At 35.4% G+C, this 18,097-nt stretch overlaps 1 protein-coding gene across 1 annotated transcript in view; it reads right to left on the reverse strand.

Annotated features, from left to right (window-relative positions):
* The window catches only part of RPGR (retinitis pigmentosa GTPase regulator), a 43,586-nt gene continuing 25,489 nt past the window's right edge, over positions 1-18,097 (reverse strand). The window contains exons 8-15 of the mRNA XM_063393014.1: positions 16,007-16,162; positions 15,392-15,516; positions 14,073-14,252; positions 13,040-13,205; positions 11,628-11,734; positions 9,857-9,922; positions 9,212-9,259; positions 1-8,877 (exon numbers count right to left, since the gene is read on the reverse strand). Of these exons, the coding sequence (XP_063249084.1) occupies positions 6,397-8,877; positions 9,212-9,259; positions 9,857-9,922; positions 11,628-11,734; positions 13,040-13,205; positions 14,073-14,252; positions 15,392-15,516; positions 16,007-16,162 (3,329 nt within the window). The 3' untranslated portion in view covers positions 1-6,396. The remainder of the gene's footprint in view (positions 8,878-9,211; positions 9,260-9,856; positions 9,923-11,627; positions 11,735-13,039; positions 13,206-14,072; positions 14,253-15,391; positions 15,517-16,006; positions 16,163-18,097) is intronic.

An 18,097-nucleotide genomic window follows, 5' to 3' on the forward strand; every position in this document is an offset into this window, starting at 1 on the left:
AGTACACATACTTTGTATTAAGAGGATTAATCAGATTACATTTATTAACCAAAGCTTTAGGTGTCATCCTGAGACTGCACACTGGCATTTATCACATAGAGTGATTTTTGAGAGCATTCTCTTAAAGATAATTTCAGTTGGCTTTGGTGTAATTATTCTGTGGTTTGCCAGCTTGCTGCTGTAGGTGTACTTGGAAAAAGATATATCTCTGCATTCTTCTGCAAATAAAAACAACTACTTACCAATGTATAAAATTGTAATTTAAAACTACATTCTGAAGAAGTATTTGTACTTTCAGTTTTTCACTACAAATTTAAATAGAGTTATTTAAAGGGTTATATCTCAAAAAAAGGGTTTATCCTCCCAGCAGCTCAGAACATATTTTTTGTTTATTCCCCAAGATAAGTCAAGATCTGAAATAGCTCTGATATATTACAACTTTCATATACAAAACAGTTACCTTCTCATAAAAGTTTTCTTTCTTTGAAGAACAAATAGAAAATATAATTTTCCAAGCAAAAAGGGGAAAAAATCCCCTTCTGTAGAACTAGAAATAATTTAAAGTGTTTTGTGAAAACTATAAAACAAGTTAGAGACTGTTTACACCAAGTATCATCTCTTATGAAGTATTTTACACAAAAACATAAATACCCTCTAATATTCAGTCACTCAGAAATAGCATACCAAAATAACTCCTGAGTACTTAAGCAAAGCAGGAGAAATATAATGAGCAGCTCCAGAATATCTTGGTGTTATCTAAAAAACTTACTGTGTCTCTGGAAGATATTATGCTGTATAAAACGAATTCTTAATGCTAGCAGACACAGAGAAAAAAAATTACTTGGGAATACTGGCCCACACTTGGATGCAGATTGTGCATATTTTCCAAATCCTTATAGAAAAAAAATTAGTGTCTGGAGTTTGTCATGCAGCTCCCACATATTTGCAAGTGAATGAGGACAGTCACTACTTTCTGCTTTTATTGTGCACATAGCTTAGAGTACTGCCTGCCTCTCCCAAATCCTGTACTTTTCATTAAAATCCTGCCTTTTCCATGCTTTTATTCAGTGCTTTGATGAAAATACTGGTAAGGCAAATTTTTGCCAAAGCACCAAAGCAGGCAGGAAGGTTTTTTGAGATTCTCTGACTCTGTATTTTCCTTAAAGAGCTGGTCCATGGGTCATTTCTAAAACTTCCAAAGACTGCAAGACTGGGTGTCAGGGGAGAGCTCCCATTTTAAAATACTCAGATGTAAAAGTGGTAATTTTTCCACAACCATCACTAATCCTTAAGCCCATGTCATGGATTTTTCAAGGTACACCCAACTCAGTAATGCAAGTGCCACCAGCTTTCCATGGAATTGTTCTCCACGTCATGCCAGCACTTGTGGAAGTTCTCCTTCAGCCACTACAAGGCTGGCTTTAAAGCACAGCTTGACTTCTCTCTATGCCCTTAAAACAGGACACGTTCAGGATTGCTTTGTTCTTTTTCTCCTCACAGAAGATAATGAAGTGCCTTGTAAAAGAGGCTGATTTTTGCAGCAGTTCTACTGCTGTGTTTCTAATTATGAAAGTAGGTTTGTGCCTTGGATAGATGCTGGATAGAATGAAGGTGAAGTATTTTATATTTCCTGTAAGAAAGCCAGGCTCTGCCAGGGTGGCTCACAAGCTCCTTTTAGGTTGGTATTTATTGTTTACTTTCCAGTTGAACAGCACAGGCTCTTGTACTAACACTAGTACACAGGAGGTTTGAAATATTACTCCTCAATACTGCTGGGATCTATATCCTTGCACAAAAGGTGCAGATAAAGGCTTTGTTTAATACAAAATTCTTTTTGGAGCCACCTTTGTTTCTCTCTCCCACACTCCCCATATGACAGCACAAATACTTTACATTTCACACAAACCACAAATGAGACTGTGTGAAAGGTATGGCAGTCATGACAAATTATAAGGCTCTAAATCCATACCACTGAACCACACTCCAGCAGACAGCCCTGCAACCCATCACAGACCAAAAGAGTAATTTCTGATTTTTCAGTACTGGAGAAATAAGAAAACCAGAATGGTAAGTATTTTTACACTAGACATTTCAGGGCACTGATCAGAATTATTTTCATAACTAAGCATGGGGGTTTGAGATAGCAGTATTAATATTTGTTTAAATCATTATAGCATGAGGTTGACAAGCAAAAAAGCAATGAGAACTATCATAAATCCTTATAAAAAGAGAGTGATTAACTGTACTTGCTTCTTCTTTTGGCAATAGAAAAATAAAACCTCTGTCACAGTCTGCAATGTAATTTTCTGATGCAAAAAGTTAACCTCTCCTGTCTCCATTAAAACATAAATATGTGTATAAGAATTTTACAGCTCAGTGAGTGACTTTGGATCCCAAACATGCTCAGAACTTTACTGAGCACAATACTAAGGGTTTGCCATTTGTGCAAGCAAAGAATTTGCTCAGTTGCTCATAGAATGCCACAGTACTAAACACTGTCACTTCCACAATTAGAAATTAGATGAAAAATTACCCTTTCATATTTACATTGCCCTTACATTTTGGTCTTTTTACAGATCCTTAATTTTATATGAGAGACAGGATCTAGAAGGTAGTGTCATCTTGGGAGAAAATAAGCTAAAATTTATAATAAAAGATGCCTATAGGTAAGAAAAACAAGGAGGGAAAAAAATCTAAAAGCAATGAAAAAAACTAGATGTCCTTTCTGCATAATTCTGAAAGGTCTTGTTCTAAAGAATATTCATGTACTCATCCTGATAAGAAACTGGAACAAAAATAATGAGTGAAACCTAGGCATTTATGTAGTTTGGAGAGGGAAGTTTTTGTTATTCAGCATCAATTGTGCAAAGAGATCTGCTATCTGAATAAAAGGTTTGATATGTTCAGCCATAATGGAAAAACTTACCAGGTGAAATTTTGCAGGCACAAGAGCTGTGCTACAGAATATTCTAAAGTCACCCAGAGCACCCTCACCTCTGTGAGAGCTGTGAGGCAGCAGCAGAGCTGAGCTCTGTTCTGAACTCTGAAAGTGCCAGAGGTGTTTGTATTGGATACCTGCTGTAAAAGGCAGCAGCTGCATCTGTAATTCTGTGAATGTCTGTGAGACTGTGCAGGGGATTCAAACTTCTGAGATGAGCTGCTGGGAGTGCCTAGAAATTCACAGGTGCCTATCAACACCTAAGGATGTCCAGTCTTGCTGTCGACTGCTGTGTTGCTGCTCTTGAATTAAACATATAAGTGGTTGCTTGCTGGTTAATTGTAATAAATCAGTAAACCACTTATTCTACACTTAAATCACAGAACTGAACAGTTTTTCCACATGATAATCATTAGGGAATAAATCATGAAGAGGGAATAAATGCTCTTTTTTCTAGTACAAGAATACAAAGACATTAAATGATGCAAGTAAAAAGAGGAGTTACTTCTTCAAACAATGTGTAAAGAAATCCACATATTATTTTCCAAAACATGCTAAACAGTTTAAAAATTGATTGAAATAAATTCATGTGAAGAAAATGGATGTTAAACATAATACATATATCTACTGAACAACAAATTATTGAAAATGCTGAATACATTCCTTATACTGAATGATTACAGGGGTGAAGTAACACTACATGATTGTGCTACTCTAAAATTCTATTTTTTTTTCCCCAGGCACTCACCAATAACCATTAGTAGAAAAAAGACAGGCAGATCTTCAGTCTGGGCAATTGTCTTTTGTTTTCTCTCTCTAATGTAGGAATTTTTTTCTCTAATAAAAACTAACTCAGGACTATTTCTGCCACATTTCTTCAGTACTGTGTATAACTCTCTTTGTATGCCATAATAAATACCAAGGATATACTGAATTTCCACAAAACCACAAGTAGCAAACTTTATAGACCAGAATGAGTCAAACTAAATAAAATTCCATTCGTTATGCTAATGGAGTTCCAAAGTCCCCTCAAAGCCCAGAAACGCTGGCACAGAGCACAATTTATGTAATGAGTCTGTGGAAAACCCTTAGAAGTGCTGGAATAAAGCTCTGCTTTTCCCCTGCCACAGGAATGATCCACAAAACTACATAAAATCATTTCTCAAATCAACGAATTTTCATCCAGACAAAACAAAGAGGAGGAGATGCCCATAAGTTGGCTTCCTTCACTCTCTTGGAAAGCTTTCTCCTATCAGCATAGCAGAGAGAAACAAATAGTCCTCATTTGCCTAAGAATTTATATTAAATGCTGCAAACAAACAGTAAATGAAGGACCATTCCTATGTAGAACTGGAAATCACTTGCTTTAAAATGCTCTCTTTTCTCTCTCTCTCCCTCTCTCTAGGAAATATTTTTCACTAGAAATAACAGGGTTGTTTTGTTTTTCAGAGCCCAGTTTTCTTCCAACCTTGAATTCTAGAACCACAAAGAAGTAGATGTCATATCCAATAAACCCAGTTTTAGGCCTATAAAAATAGTTTTCAGTACTACTCTAAGTTTAATCACAGTAGCATCCTAATCTTTCCCAAGAAAGACAAGATAACACATCACAGCTCCACTTAGTTTCAAAGGGAAGTGTTTTCAGGAGTTCAGTGATAACACAGCACACTGACAAAATATCTGATGACTCCATTATTAGAGTTGATTTCTTAGGAAGGGCATTTAACTGATAAAACATTCTCTAACACAACATGAGGATACTTACCCTGCTCCAAAGACACATGCTGATGTCAAGACAATGTGTTCCAGAGAATTCCAAAGTTTGAAACAAATTTCACAGGGACAAAATAGAGTCACTGGGATAACTTTTTGTTGTAGTTAGGCACAGCACGTGACTGAGGTGATCTTACCTTCAAATGCAGTATGTGGAAGGGGTGAGTGAGGCAGGAAGGTTGGACCTGGACTAGGATTTACTGGCAAACTATTGATCTACTACAGGTTTTTAGAAAACAAATTCTGGAGACATCGTGTCAAAAACCGTTTAATGCCACTATCTTACAAAAAATATTAAAATGTTTTATAATCTCAACATATGTATTGATTCCATTCACATTTTTATTGAATGACATTTACTCATTTTGCTTCCTTTCTTCTTCTCTCCTCTTTTTCAAATAGGGCTTAAATAACTATTTTTCTAGAGAATGTCAATACTGAGATCAGTTTACAGAAATTTCTCAGACCACCCATTGGCATAATATTCAAATAACAATGCTGCATGATGAGTCCCTATCCCTTCATTTGCCAGTTCAGTCCCTAGTGGTTGAAAGAGTGATGCATTATCTTACAAAAATAATTTGCAAGATTTGTTTGTGTATTTTAAGGAAATTCTAAAAGTATTAACTTTGTCTTTTCCAAAAAGAATTTGGACTTTCTTGCCACTTTCTTTACTATTCCATCTGGCTTGTTGGTTTACCTCTTTTTTGGAGATTACAAATAGGATTTTTTTAGAAGGGAAACTGATAAATCTCCTTCAACGAGGAGAAGCTTTGGCTCTGATCTTGAAAACATATATGTGTTTTCACAGAGCAACAACATATATTTCCCCTCCTGGAGTACCTCAGAGTTAGAGGACTAATGTGATGTAGTCTTTTATAGGCAGATACAGAATCTTCTATGTATTGCACAGTATAGACAAATAAAAAATGTTTTAGATGTGTATATTTCAAATTCTTATTTCTATCTTATCACCAAGTGTGATATCAAAAATTATCCCTGAATTCTAAGACTATATGTTTAAGCATGGAGATCTGTGTGTGTCTTTCTGTACAGAATTTTGTGCTGACACCAAAATAAGAAGTCAGCCTCAAGGCCCTTGAAAAGTCCCAGGCCATCACTTAGCCAGGCCTGCATTTCCATTTACCTCCCATCTGCTAACCCATGTAAATTTGGCAACTTGTCCTTTCTTTAAGTACTTGAATATTTTACCAATGCATGAACAGAATAAAAATAGGGGGAATAAATTATGGGGCGATACCAAAATTTAAAAATAGGTACATTTGCTAATTTACTGAAACTCCTGTCATGTAAGGCACATTATCAAGTAAACTGTCCTGCAACTAAAATTGGTGTATTGCTGATTCAAAGGCAAAGATCACACTGTTACAATGTATAATTCATTTGTCAGCATGACATTACACTTTAAGAGGCAAACACAGTTTACCTCCTCAGCAATTAATTTTTTTACTATATCATACATGATAAACATGATTGTGAAAATGATTGTATCAGTAAAGTATGATTTCTCTCATAAGAGTATCCTAAATCTAAACATTTTCTTCAGTCTTTTTCAAGAAATTGGCACTTACATTGTATGCATAAGAGTATGAAAATTTTCTTTTAAGTAATAAAAATCAAACTGTTTCCTGAATAGGCTTAAAATGCATCTCCAGTAGTCTATGCTACTTTAGTGTTAAATAATGAGGTAGCACATTGTTCCAAAATTGTTCTGAATTATGTAAACCATTTGCAACATGATGTTTGGATTTCATTTTTTGTTTAGAGCTGTTTGGTAGAGCAGTACTTTCTGTCTTGTCTGGCTTCCTGGGTTTGCTTTTCTTTTCTGGAAGTTTACTGCTATATTTTCTTCTTTTATCTTTTGCTTTTTCCTCTTCCTCTCCTTCTTCCTCCTCAACCTCATCTTCTTCTCCCTCATCCTCTTCTTCCTCCTCTCCTACCTCCTCGTCTCCTTCTTTCCCTTCTTCCTCTTCACCTTCTCCCCCCTCTTCCTCTTCACCTTCTTCCTCCTCCCCCTCCTCCCCTTTTTCTTCTTCTCCCTCTTCCTCTTCTTCTTCCTCCTCACCCTCTTCCCCTTTTTCCTCTTCCCCTCCTTTTTCTTCTTCTTCCTCCTCACCTTCTTCCTCCTCTTCTTCTTCCCCCTCACCTTCTTCCCCTTTTCCTTCTTCCCCCTCTTCCTCTTCTTCTTCTTCCTCTTCACTCTCTTCCTCTTCTTCTCTTTCTTCCTGCCCTCCCTCTTCTCCCTCCTCTACCTCTTCTTCCTCTACTGTTTCCTCATCCCCCTCTTCTTCCACTCCCTCTTCTTCCACTCCTTCTTCTTCTTCCTCATCTTCCTCTTCTTCTTCCACTCCCTGTTCTCCCTCACTTTCTCCAACAGTCTCTTCTTCCTCCCCTACTCCCTCATCTTGTTCCACTCCTTCCCCTTGATCTTCCCCTTCCTCTTCATTTTCCCCCTCTTCTTCCTTTTCATCTTCTTCCCCTTCCTCCCCTTCTGCTTCTGCCTCTGTTCCTTCCTCTTTCTCATCTTCTCTTTTCTCTTCCACTTCATCCTCCCCATCTTTACCTTCTTCCACTCCATTCTCATCCCCTTCCTTAGTTTGTGTATTTGCATCTTCCTCATCCTGTTCTTCAGATATCTCTTCTTCCCTCCCTGCCAATGAGTTTCCAAAATCCTCCTCTTCAGCCTCTTTGCCTTTTACACTCTCCCTTTCTTTGTCTTCTTCATCTTCCTTTTCATCTTCTCCTTCCTCTTCTGCCTCTACTTCTTTTTCTTCCTCTCTCTCTCTATCTTCTCCTTCTTCCTCACTTTCATCTCTTACCTCACTTTTAACCTGTTCCTCCTTTTCTTTTTCAGTGCCTTCCTCTTTCTCATACTTCTCCTCCATATCCTCCTTTTCCTCCTCACTCACCATTTCTTCTTCCTCCATCAACCTGCCTTGCTCATCTCCTTGATCTTTGCCATCTTGCTGATTGACCTCCTCACTCTCCTCTGCACCCTCATTCCCACTGTCTCTTTCAGCCTGTGATTCCTCACTTTCATTTTCTTCCTCTTCATCTTTTTCTACTGAAATTTCATCTCTATCTTTTTTAACTTCACTCTCTTCTTCCTCCCCGAGTTTACCTTCACTGTCAATTGTTTCATCCAGTTTTTCTTTTTCACTTTCACCCTTTTCACTGCCTTCACTCTCCTGCTCCTGATCAGATTCCTCCTCATTCTTAATTGCTAATGGCCTGTCTTCATCAGATTTACCATCAGAGCTTGTTTCTTCCTCATTCAGGCTTTTTACATCAGTCTGTTCTACACATTCTTTCTCATTGTTTGTAGCTTGCATCTCCTCAATCTCACTGTCTTTTTCTATGTCCAGATGTGTCACTGTTCTCCTTGCCCTCTGGACAACTCTGTGTTCATAGACCTCTTCCTTAAGTATATATTTTGGGAGATCATTAGTACTTTCCTCAGTAGAAGATGATGACGAACTTACAGATACTTGTTTCAAAAATTGATGCCTTTTTTTAAGCTCCTTCTGTTCTGCAGTACTTTCTTCTCCTGTGACATTCATTCCTTCACACTTGTCAGATTTTTCAACACCACCCTTTATTTTGTTTTGACTTTCTGTTGTTTTTTGACTCCCTTGCTTTTTATCAGGACTGTATTCTTGTACAATTAATGAATCAGTCTGGGGCTGATCCCTGGGAGCAGAAGGAAGTACCTCTATTTTAAGAGATTGCTTAGATTTAACAGCTTTTGGCTTTTTATTGGAAGAATTTATTTTTTCAGTCAGAATTTGATTTTCAGTGGGAAGATTATATGTTGCACCCTGTCTGAAAAATTCAGGATTCTCCACACACTCTTTTTCCCTTTTCACTAATGTGCTTTTGTCCTCAGTAATTTCTTGAGCACCACTTTTCAAAGTAGTATGACTTTGTGCATGCTCAGATTTACCTTTCTTTATACTTTTTCTGGCCACAGGCTTCCCTACAAAGGCACTACTCTTTTCTAAATCTTGTCCAGGTGACTTTGAAAGTGAAGACTGCTTTTGTGAAGAGCCAGACTGTAATGTTGAGCCCTCCTTTGTGAAATCAGAATCCTTGTTTTTCAGCCCACCCTTACCATCTCTTTTCAGTTTCACATTTTTATTGTTCTTCTATTCCACATGAGAAGCAGAAAATTAAAAAGAAAGAAAAAAAGCATTAAAGACAAATGACAGCGAAAGAAAAATGTTACAAAAGCATCTGAACAAGAAAAGAAACAATTTATGAGGGGATTAAAAGACAGCATAAAAGGTAGAATATTTCACATGAAATGAATTTGCACATATTAGAAGAATGTAACATCCTGTTAATGGTCAGTGCAGTGCTATGTCTTTCTCACTATCCAAGGAAATGCAATAAAAGATTTGCCAGTAACACATCCCATAAAGCAGAGCAGGGGCAATGCATGAGGCTGTGCAAGCAGAAGCAAATTAATACAGTTCTCACACTTTCCTCCTTTGGAAATCTTCTGATGCACTCACTGGTATGCCCTTTCTAAGAAGTTTGAAAATCTGTTGTCTTTCTGCTCTAAATTTTACACTTATTTAACAAATTATGAATAATAACTTTAAAAATCTAAAATAAAACTTTAATGAAATATAATAAAGTGCTGAAAAGATGGGATCATTTTAGCAGTGAAATAGGAAGGTATTACAGAGTACTTTAATTTCATAATTAATACCAGTATAATTGTTCCTTTAAATATACTTCATGGTGAATATGTGAAAATAAAATCTTTATTTACACTGTGTCCCAAAATATTTTTTTAGCAACAAACCAGTAGAAATGTATGTTATCACCTGAAGTTACAAGGTGTATGTGATAGTTTCTCACTTCTTAAACTGGTGAAATATTATACAGTCATCTCAAATTGCACTGGATATGTAGAGTTCTATGCCCAAATTCTCTCTGCCTTCATGCAGCTTCTTAGAATTTTAGGTCATGGATATTCAGAAAATTAGCAAGAGGCGGTCTATAAAATTTGCCTTTTTAAAAACTCAAAGCAAAAGAATGAAGTACTAGGACAATACAAGAATTGCAGATTTTTAAAACATCAGTATCTATTTGCACATACTTAATTAGTTACAGTACCTTCTGTTTTTGGAGTGGTGATAATCTTAAGGACCAGTCACCAGGATTCAACTTCATTGCATGTGTCTGCAAAAAATAAGATCTCAATTAAAAAAATAAATATATTTAGTACGGAAAGCAGCATCAAAGCCCAGTTTGACTAAACAGAGCTGTTTTATGAACATTTTAATATTATTGCACAGTCAGGGTGAGACAAACCTGTATGATCATTCAGCTTATCTATTGCAGTTCCACTGCCTCATTTACTGCTTATACAGAGAGTGGTGAACAAATGTCCACACCTAACACTACCCTGACTTTCTTAGAGCCCACAGGCACATTTGAGATCCACCCTGCACTCACTGTCAGGTTACAAATACAACTTTACTCCCTTATCATCACAACCTTCAACTCCACATCCAGTTTGGTATCACAGCCTTGAAAGAACACCTTCAAAGAAATGTTACACAGCAGAAATTTTCCTTGGAATCTAATGCCTTTATCTCTTCCACATAAAGCAAGAAACCAAGAGGCAACACAGAATACTACTAGGTGGGAGTAGATAATGAAATTTTGCTCATCCCTTGCAATATATTCCAAATGACAATACAATAATATTGTCTGCTGCTGATTGTTAACTCCTCATGGTTTAACCACTATATTATTTTTCAACACAGTGAGCATGGACAGTTGTGGTTTCAGACTCCAAATAATTTGTATCATCAATATGACATTAAAGGTTTTTCCTCCTCTTGTCACATGTGTCAATAAGAAGTATGTTACCACATTCTAGAAAAATTGAGAAAAACTACACTGCAACAGATTGTTTTCATTCAGATCCAAGAAGAGCAACCATTTATTTTGTATTTTTTGACAAGTTTGCCTGATGGGCTTTTTTTTTTCAAATTTATGTTTAAAATTTTTTAAATGTTTTAAAATTGATTCATCACAGAAATAAAACGGAAAAGGAGAAGGAAGTCTATCACATAAAGTGTGCAACATGTAAATGGTGGTTCAGTAAATTACTGAAGGCCATGCTATGCATTGGAACTGATCACATTTTTTTCTTCTAAATTAAAATAAAGTTTTATAACATTAAATAAATGGCATGCACAAACAGCCTTTTAAATTCCTAAGTACTTTAATGCAAACAAATAATAATTCCTGTAAGATGCTCAATCCCTCCAGCATAACTGTGTCTGTGTTAAGGCCAGGACATGCTCCTTTCTGCTGAGAGAATAGAATGTTTTGGAAACTTGTACAAGTGATAAGATGAACATGTTTTTTAAATAAAAGAAATATGTAGGAACAAGCTGGCGCATCACCAAATAATCAAAATGTCTGGATTTTGGTCTTCTCTTTAATATGATCCACCTGTATTAAAAAACCTCTTCTCAAAAGAGGAAAAGATGCTCTTCTGCTTCATTTCCTGCAATTCTGTGTTGGAAATCATCAAGAAAAGCAAGGTCAGAGATAGAGATCACCATGTGGCCTCCAGCATCCTTTTCTTTTTTTTTTTTGGTTTTCAGAGCTAAAGCATGGGGAGGCACAGCACCACTTGGACTTCCTCAATCTCATATCACAATATTATTTGGAAAATTAGAACATATTTTAGTATTGGGTAACAATTATATAAAATGCATGCTCATTTAACAGTGTGTCAGTACTTCTTGGTGTCACATATGATGTTCTGGGCTAGTCAGGAATTCTGTATTAGAACCTGAAACACAATTGAGCTTGTCTCCCCCTGCAAAAAATTACGAATTACAGATCCATAATTGGAATATATTACCATGTTTAGGATGTCAGTTGTATCCCCAAGATTTCTGTCAATATTTTCATTATCTGAATCTTGTTCTGAAGAAACTTCACCAGGTTTATCTTCTTGATTATGATTTTCTATAAGGGGAAAATGAACAAATGTCATAGGAATAAGCACTGTGTAGAGAACAGAACATCCTACTCTTAAAAAACAGAGATTATTCCTATTTCACTAACATAGAACTGAAGTTCTCAAAATCTTCATTCCCCCAGCCCAAGACACAGCAGAAACACTTTCATCTCATTTCATCATTAACAACAGAGGTAGCTCAGCAATCTGGTCTCAGTGCACTGTAGATCTCTGACTATTTCTGCAGTCTTTCAAAGCCTAAATGTTACCTGGGAAGAGATTCTTTTGGATAATCTCTTGAATAATAGTGTAACAATTAGACCAAATTAGCTGCAGTCATGTTATCTCCACTGCACATTTTCTATGTAATGGATGGAGAGACAGAGGGTTTAATGCAGCATTATAAAAATGTCCCTACATCATTAAGCCAATCAGGTCCATGACCATTTTGAACAGCACAAAATGTGATGTTTTAGGCCTAAGAAGACTCTAAAGGAAATTCAAATTTCACTGCATTGCTTTCCTGGAACCAGAAATGCTAATGGACATGTTGGCCCATTTAAAAATAATCTTCTTCATTCTATGAATTATTTTCAAATTAGATTTGTCTGTCCAGTAAATCTGAGCTAACTATTACACAGAAGCTCTGCATTCTGCACTCTTCAGCATTGTTCTTCCCAGGAAATCACACATGCCCACAAACCCAGGTAAGTCCAGAACTGCTCTAGAGAATCTGTGCCAAAGTCCAGTGCTGTATTATGATTATCCAGACTTTTCCATTAGCTAGAATATTATAAATCCCTCTAGGATAATATATAAATAAATATATATTATCTTAGATAACAAAGAATGAAAAGTACTTTTGCACTTCCAAGTGAAGAAGAAAGGTCTTGTAAGAATTAGTAGACCTCTTATCTTTTCTTATCCAAGTTCCTTATAGGCTTAGCTATATATTCAAGACTGTTCTTACCTTTTTTGTCTGTAATTCCTTTATTTTTCATGAAAACAAAGTATGTAGTTAATGTTCTTTCAGTATTTTTGTGAAATCTTATTTCTAAAGCCTTAAGAACCACAGGTACAATTTACAAGTTGTTTTTCTTTCACTCAAGCCTCCCTTAAATCATTATTTTGCAAACATGAGCAGTGTGAGGCTACTTTCTGTCTGTATTTCTCAGCTTTCATGTCTGTATGCTGCCAGACCCTCCTGAGGTAAGACTGAACCTATTTCAGGTTCAATGGAACATTTGTCTATGAATGATGAGAGTCAAACCATTCTTATCAGAAAACAGCAGCCAGATATGAGGACACTTCACCTTTTCCATGGTCTCCATCCCTCACAGAGTCAGATTTAGGATGACTTGTTGCAGAAAACCAGAATGGGCTGGTGTTGCTTTTCACAGGCAATGAAGATCTCAAGAAGCTTTCTCCCATTGGAGGCAGAGTTTGTGCCATTCGAGCAAACTGCTCTGGTGACCTTTCCTTTAGAAGAGTGAAAAACAACAGATTGAGAAAAAGGCAGAAGAACAAAATGTAAGCAATCTCTCACATTTATCAGTGCTATTTGCTTTTAGCTGGGGATACAGTGTTGCAACTTAATAAGCAGAAACAAATATCTTTAAAATTTAAATTATTTATAGTCCTAGAAAGCGGGCAGGTACATTGTGGGAATTTTAAGATCATCTCTATGCAATGATTCCAAGCAATCCTAACATATAAACAAAGGGGGAAAAGAACATTTTTTATTATTAAAAATGAAAAACTAATCTCTCAAATGAAATCAAGGTATTTAATCCACAACATCAATACATTTTTACAGAATAAATTCAGGTTTTGGTAGTTGGTTCTCAGACAGGTAAGTGAAATGATCCAATTCATTGTGCTGTTTAAGGAAATCACATGGAATGTGTAGTAGAGATAAAAGAGCAGAAGTAGTATTTTAAGTAGCTATATCTAATATTCTCCTTTGATATTTTATAAGCTATGAAATTGTTTAATATATTCAAGAACACAAAGGGAACAGCAAACGAGTCATGTTCTTACCAGTATTTCTAAGATAGTTTAGGAAATGCAAAGGAGCATGTCCTACATTTTAGAACAAAAAAATTACAAACTCAATTTGCATCTCTTTCACAGAAATAAATAAGCAAAATCTGACCAATATCTATTTTTTTTTGTTGAGCATCAATTTTTGGGACCAGGGTAAATATATATTTTTCATATTATACATTAAAATTAAAAAAATTAAGAAGATATATTTAACTGCTTGGTGTAGGCTGTGATGTTTGCTTTAAAAGTGATTTTGTTTCCTTAAAGAAGTGTGGCAACTCTAAATATCTCTGCACTTACCCTCTCTCGACGTCGTATTCGTGCTGCTGATAATTGCAAAGTGTTTGCTAGCACGAAGTCCCCACTCATTTTAGGGATAGTAGCAGTCAAACGAGGCTCATATAAATCTTCCAAGATTACCTCAGATCCTTTAGGTCTTGGAGCAGCAAAAACCAGCATGTGACAACCCCCACAAGCAACCTACAGCTCAAAAAAAGGTCTGATTACCTCATTTGCAAGTAGCAAATTTGCAATTGTAACTTTTGTTACAATTATCTTAGATGATAAGAAAAAATATAGCAAAAGACATCTCAAATGGCTTCAAATTTAGTTCCTAATTGCACCAGCAAGATAAAAGTACTTAATTACATTTATTAATGACTAGTGATCTATGTTCACTTCTGGTTAGTGAAATACAATATATTTGTATTGAACAGAAAAAAAGACAGTTCTATCAAATTTTTGATATAGAAAATAGCAAAGATATTTCCACTGTTTTCAAGAGATTTTAGCTGATTATTTTGATATAAGTCAAATGAGAGCAATACTGATAGTTTCAGTGACTCAAACCTAAATGTTTTATCACAAAATCAGCAATATGTAAGACAAATTTGACACCCTCCAGTAGACACAGTATTATTACATAAAGATTGAAGGTTTCACTTTTTAAAAGGTTTAAAACACTCAGTGTTTCCAATAAAACTTCCTTCACCTGTAATTCCAGTAAACAAACAGAAATGATCAATAGACTTTTGTCCCAAATTATTTTCAATCCTGAGTCATGTTAGCATTTTTGATGCTGACAATTCTGTGACATTTATTTCTTCTGCACCTCAAGAAGCAGATGAAAAAACTTCCCTCACACAATTCTCAAAAGAAAAGACTATTCCTAGTTTTTAGTCCAGTTTGGATTAAAAAAACCTAACACCTCAAATTTTCTTAAGATTTAAAGGTATCCTACAGTACAAAAATTTCCAAAATTGAGAAGATGACTCTCTCTCTTTTCTCTTCATAGAAAAGACATAAATTTCCCAATACTTCCAAGCACCCAAGAGCAATAAATAATTCTGTTTATAAGCTACCACAGCTCTGAAGACCAAAACACCATGGCACAAGAGTACTGAATAAAACTCTAAAGAGCAACCTCTATGTGTAGCCCAAGTCAAAGACATTCTAAACTAAATGAACACTGTGCTAAGGATATATAATTTCCTTTCCTTCAGTTTGTGTTGTCCACTATTTAAATGTCATAGAAAGAAACAATTTCAGGCCTCATAAATAATGTGTTTCATAAAAAAGGTAAATATCTTGGTGTCTGAAAAGAATGAAGAATGTTTTACCAAAAGGACTGTGAACTTCAAGAAGTTGTAACACAGAGTGGGATCAAACAGATTTGTAAAACTCTCTTCTCCAAATCCTAACTTGCCATGTCGTCCATCTCCAAAAGTAAACATGAGGCCATTCTCTGCATGTGGGAATAAAAAGGATGTTAAAACAAAGATTCAATCCAAAACTAGGACAGAACCATTACAAACAAAGTGACAGGCCATGAAAGTAAAGAATATTTCCCTTCCAAAAGCAAAACCCAAACAATTATTTTTAGATCTTCAACAGATAAATATTATTAAAAAATATGCTTTTTTTTTTCAGACAAAGTACTGTCTGAGATGTTGGTCTAGACAATTTGTAAAAAAAACACCTCAACAAAATAATAAGTTGTAAACTGTACAGAAAAGCAGTGGCTTCTAAACAAGAGTATTTGTTAGCATGGCATGATTAGGAGGTTATAATTCCCTCATTGCTGTGAGTCAGAAATTTCTATCGAGTTCACCTTTCTCACTGGCTCATTTAGAACCAGTAATGGACATGTCTGCTACTTCTCATTGTACAAGGAAAACCTTTACAATATAACACAGAGTTGCTAGAAGTGGTTCCAGAATTTTGCACGCCCATACCTGCTATCACAGCAGAGTGATTCTCCCCACATGCAATGTTACATATTTTATGCCTCTTCAAGTGTTTCACAGGCTTTGGTACTGAGCTTTCAAACACAAAAGTTCCATGTCCCAGCTGCCCATATTGTCCAAGTCCAAAAGTATAAACATCTGTCTCTGAAATTATACAGGCAAAGTTAAACACAAATATGCTGATATTTATTTATTTATTTATTTATTTATTTATGAATTTATTTATATAATTACCTAAGTTCTATTTGCCACACGGAAGGCCACTGACATAAACATCATAAAAAGTTTAATCAGTTAAAAAAATGTTCCAAGTAATCAGTTACATTTTTCAATCACTTATATGCAACAAACTAAAAAAAAAACATGAATTGAAGCAGTAAAGTATGCACAGAAAATAATTTTAAATGGTTCAATGTATGATACATTTTCTAACATAAATACAAAATAATCCACTAATCATATGTACACAAAGGAAAGTTAAACAAACGTATAAGAATTTACATACTGCAATCAGTTCAAGATCACAGTGTTTATACATATAGATGCATTTTCACAATAGCCTCATCCTAATTTCTCTGTAGCTCTATAAACATTGTATGACCTTAAATTTAATAGACATGACCTCATAATTTGTATGTAGAGAATAGTCTGGAACAGTAACAGAATAGGTTTCAGTATTCTGTTCAGCTACCAAATCAGCCCTGCAATAAATACAGAGAACACTATAATTGTGTTATCTTGTGACAGAATAATCATCTTTCCACATTTATATTTTGTCTGTTTAATGGACTGTCTGTGCCAGGAAAAAGAATAAGAGCTTCTCCAAGGCAATAAAGATTCTTGGTGTGTCCATCCCTGGCACTCAATCACAACAGGGGAAGATTGTGAAGCTTGGAAATCTTGATGAGGTCATGCTTGAACAGAGAAGCTTTTTGGGGAAAAAGGAGTTTTCCTAGAATTTTGTTTCCTGCCCCTTTTTCTTTTGCATGTAGGCAGCAAAGGAAAAGCGAGAGAAACTGTACTTAAAGCACTTGAAATATTATTATGAAAAAATGAGAAAGATTATGAATTAACAAAAAATATTCCATATTAAGTTAAAAGAACTTTCCAATTTCAAAGTAACTGCGATGAAATAGTAATACTACATATGGAAATGTTCTTTCTAGGAAAGTGTTTTCCTTCTGCTCCTTATAAACTGTTCCATACTAAGATGTCATGAGTTCATACCATAAAAAAACCCCAAATGATCTCACATTATTTTTAAACTGTAGATCAAAAATACTGAGTAAACCTATTTTTTTTTTACTAAATGTAAAAGTAAAGCTCCCTCTGCTGGAAATTTTAGTGCAAGAAAGTAAAACCTTTAATGAGCTTTATAAAGTAAAAGAAGTAGTAAGAATTTTCCTGTAATATTTAGACATCATGAATAAGAATCAAGAAACTACACCTGAAAGACAGGAGCTGTCTCTAAGCAAACAAAAGTCTCAACTTTATTTTAGTAAACTGCTTTCTCAGGATGGCTGATTCCAAAAATTCTGTTTAGAAGTATTGCATTTGTTTTAACATTTCTTTGGAAACTGGCAGATCATTTAACCACATGGCTTTATCTGATTAACATAATTACTTTGAGTGAACTCCAGGTTTTATCCTTTGATCCTTGCATGAAACATGCAACATCTTCTGCATTTGTGTTGACACAGAGATGTTTTCAAATGTTAACTTAAAAGTGCAAGGAATTTTTTCTTTCCTGTGTTTCTACTGAAAATGAGGGAAAAGGCCAATCCCAGACCAGGTTACAGTGCCTTTATATGATGAGTAATTTCTTCTGCTGCTCTTATAAACCAAGGGCATGTAAATGTTCCTCCTCCTAAATTTGCTTCTTAGTGAATTAGCAGAGTAGAGGAAGAAAAATCCTTGCACCTTTCTTAAATGATTCACCACTCTGGTGCAGAAGTGAGGTCAAACCTCACTGATAACCCCCCTTTAGTAGAAATGAGGTATTTCCTCCAATGTGTCTTTAGAAATGTGTGAAAGAGAAGTGTATGGAAAAGCAAGCTCACACACTTATTGATAAAATGA

Source organism: Prinia subflava, chromosome 3 (genome assembly GCF_021018805.1).
Source record: "Prinia subflava isolate CZ2003 ecotype Zambia chromosome 3, Cam_Psub_1.2, whole genome shotgun sequence".
In the NCBI taxonomy this organism is placed as follows: domain Eukaryota; kingdom Metazoa; phylum Chordata; class Aves; order Passeriformes; family Cisticolidae; genus Prinia; species Prinia subflava.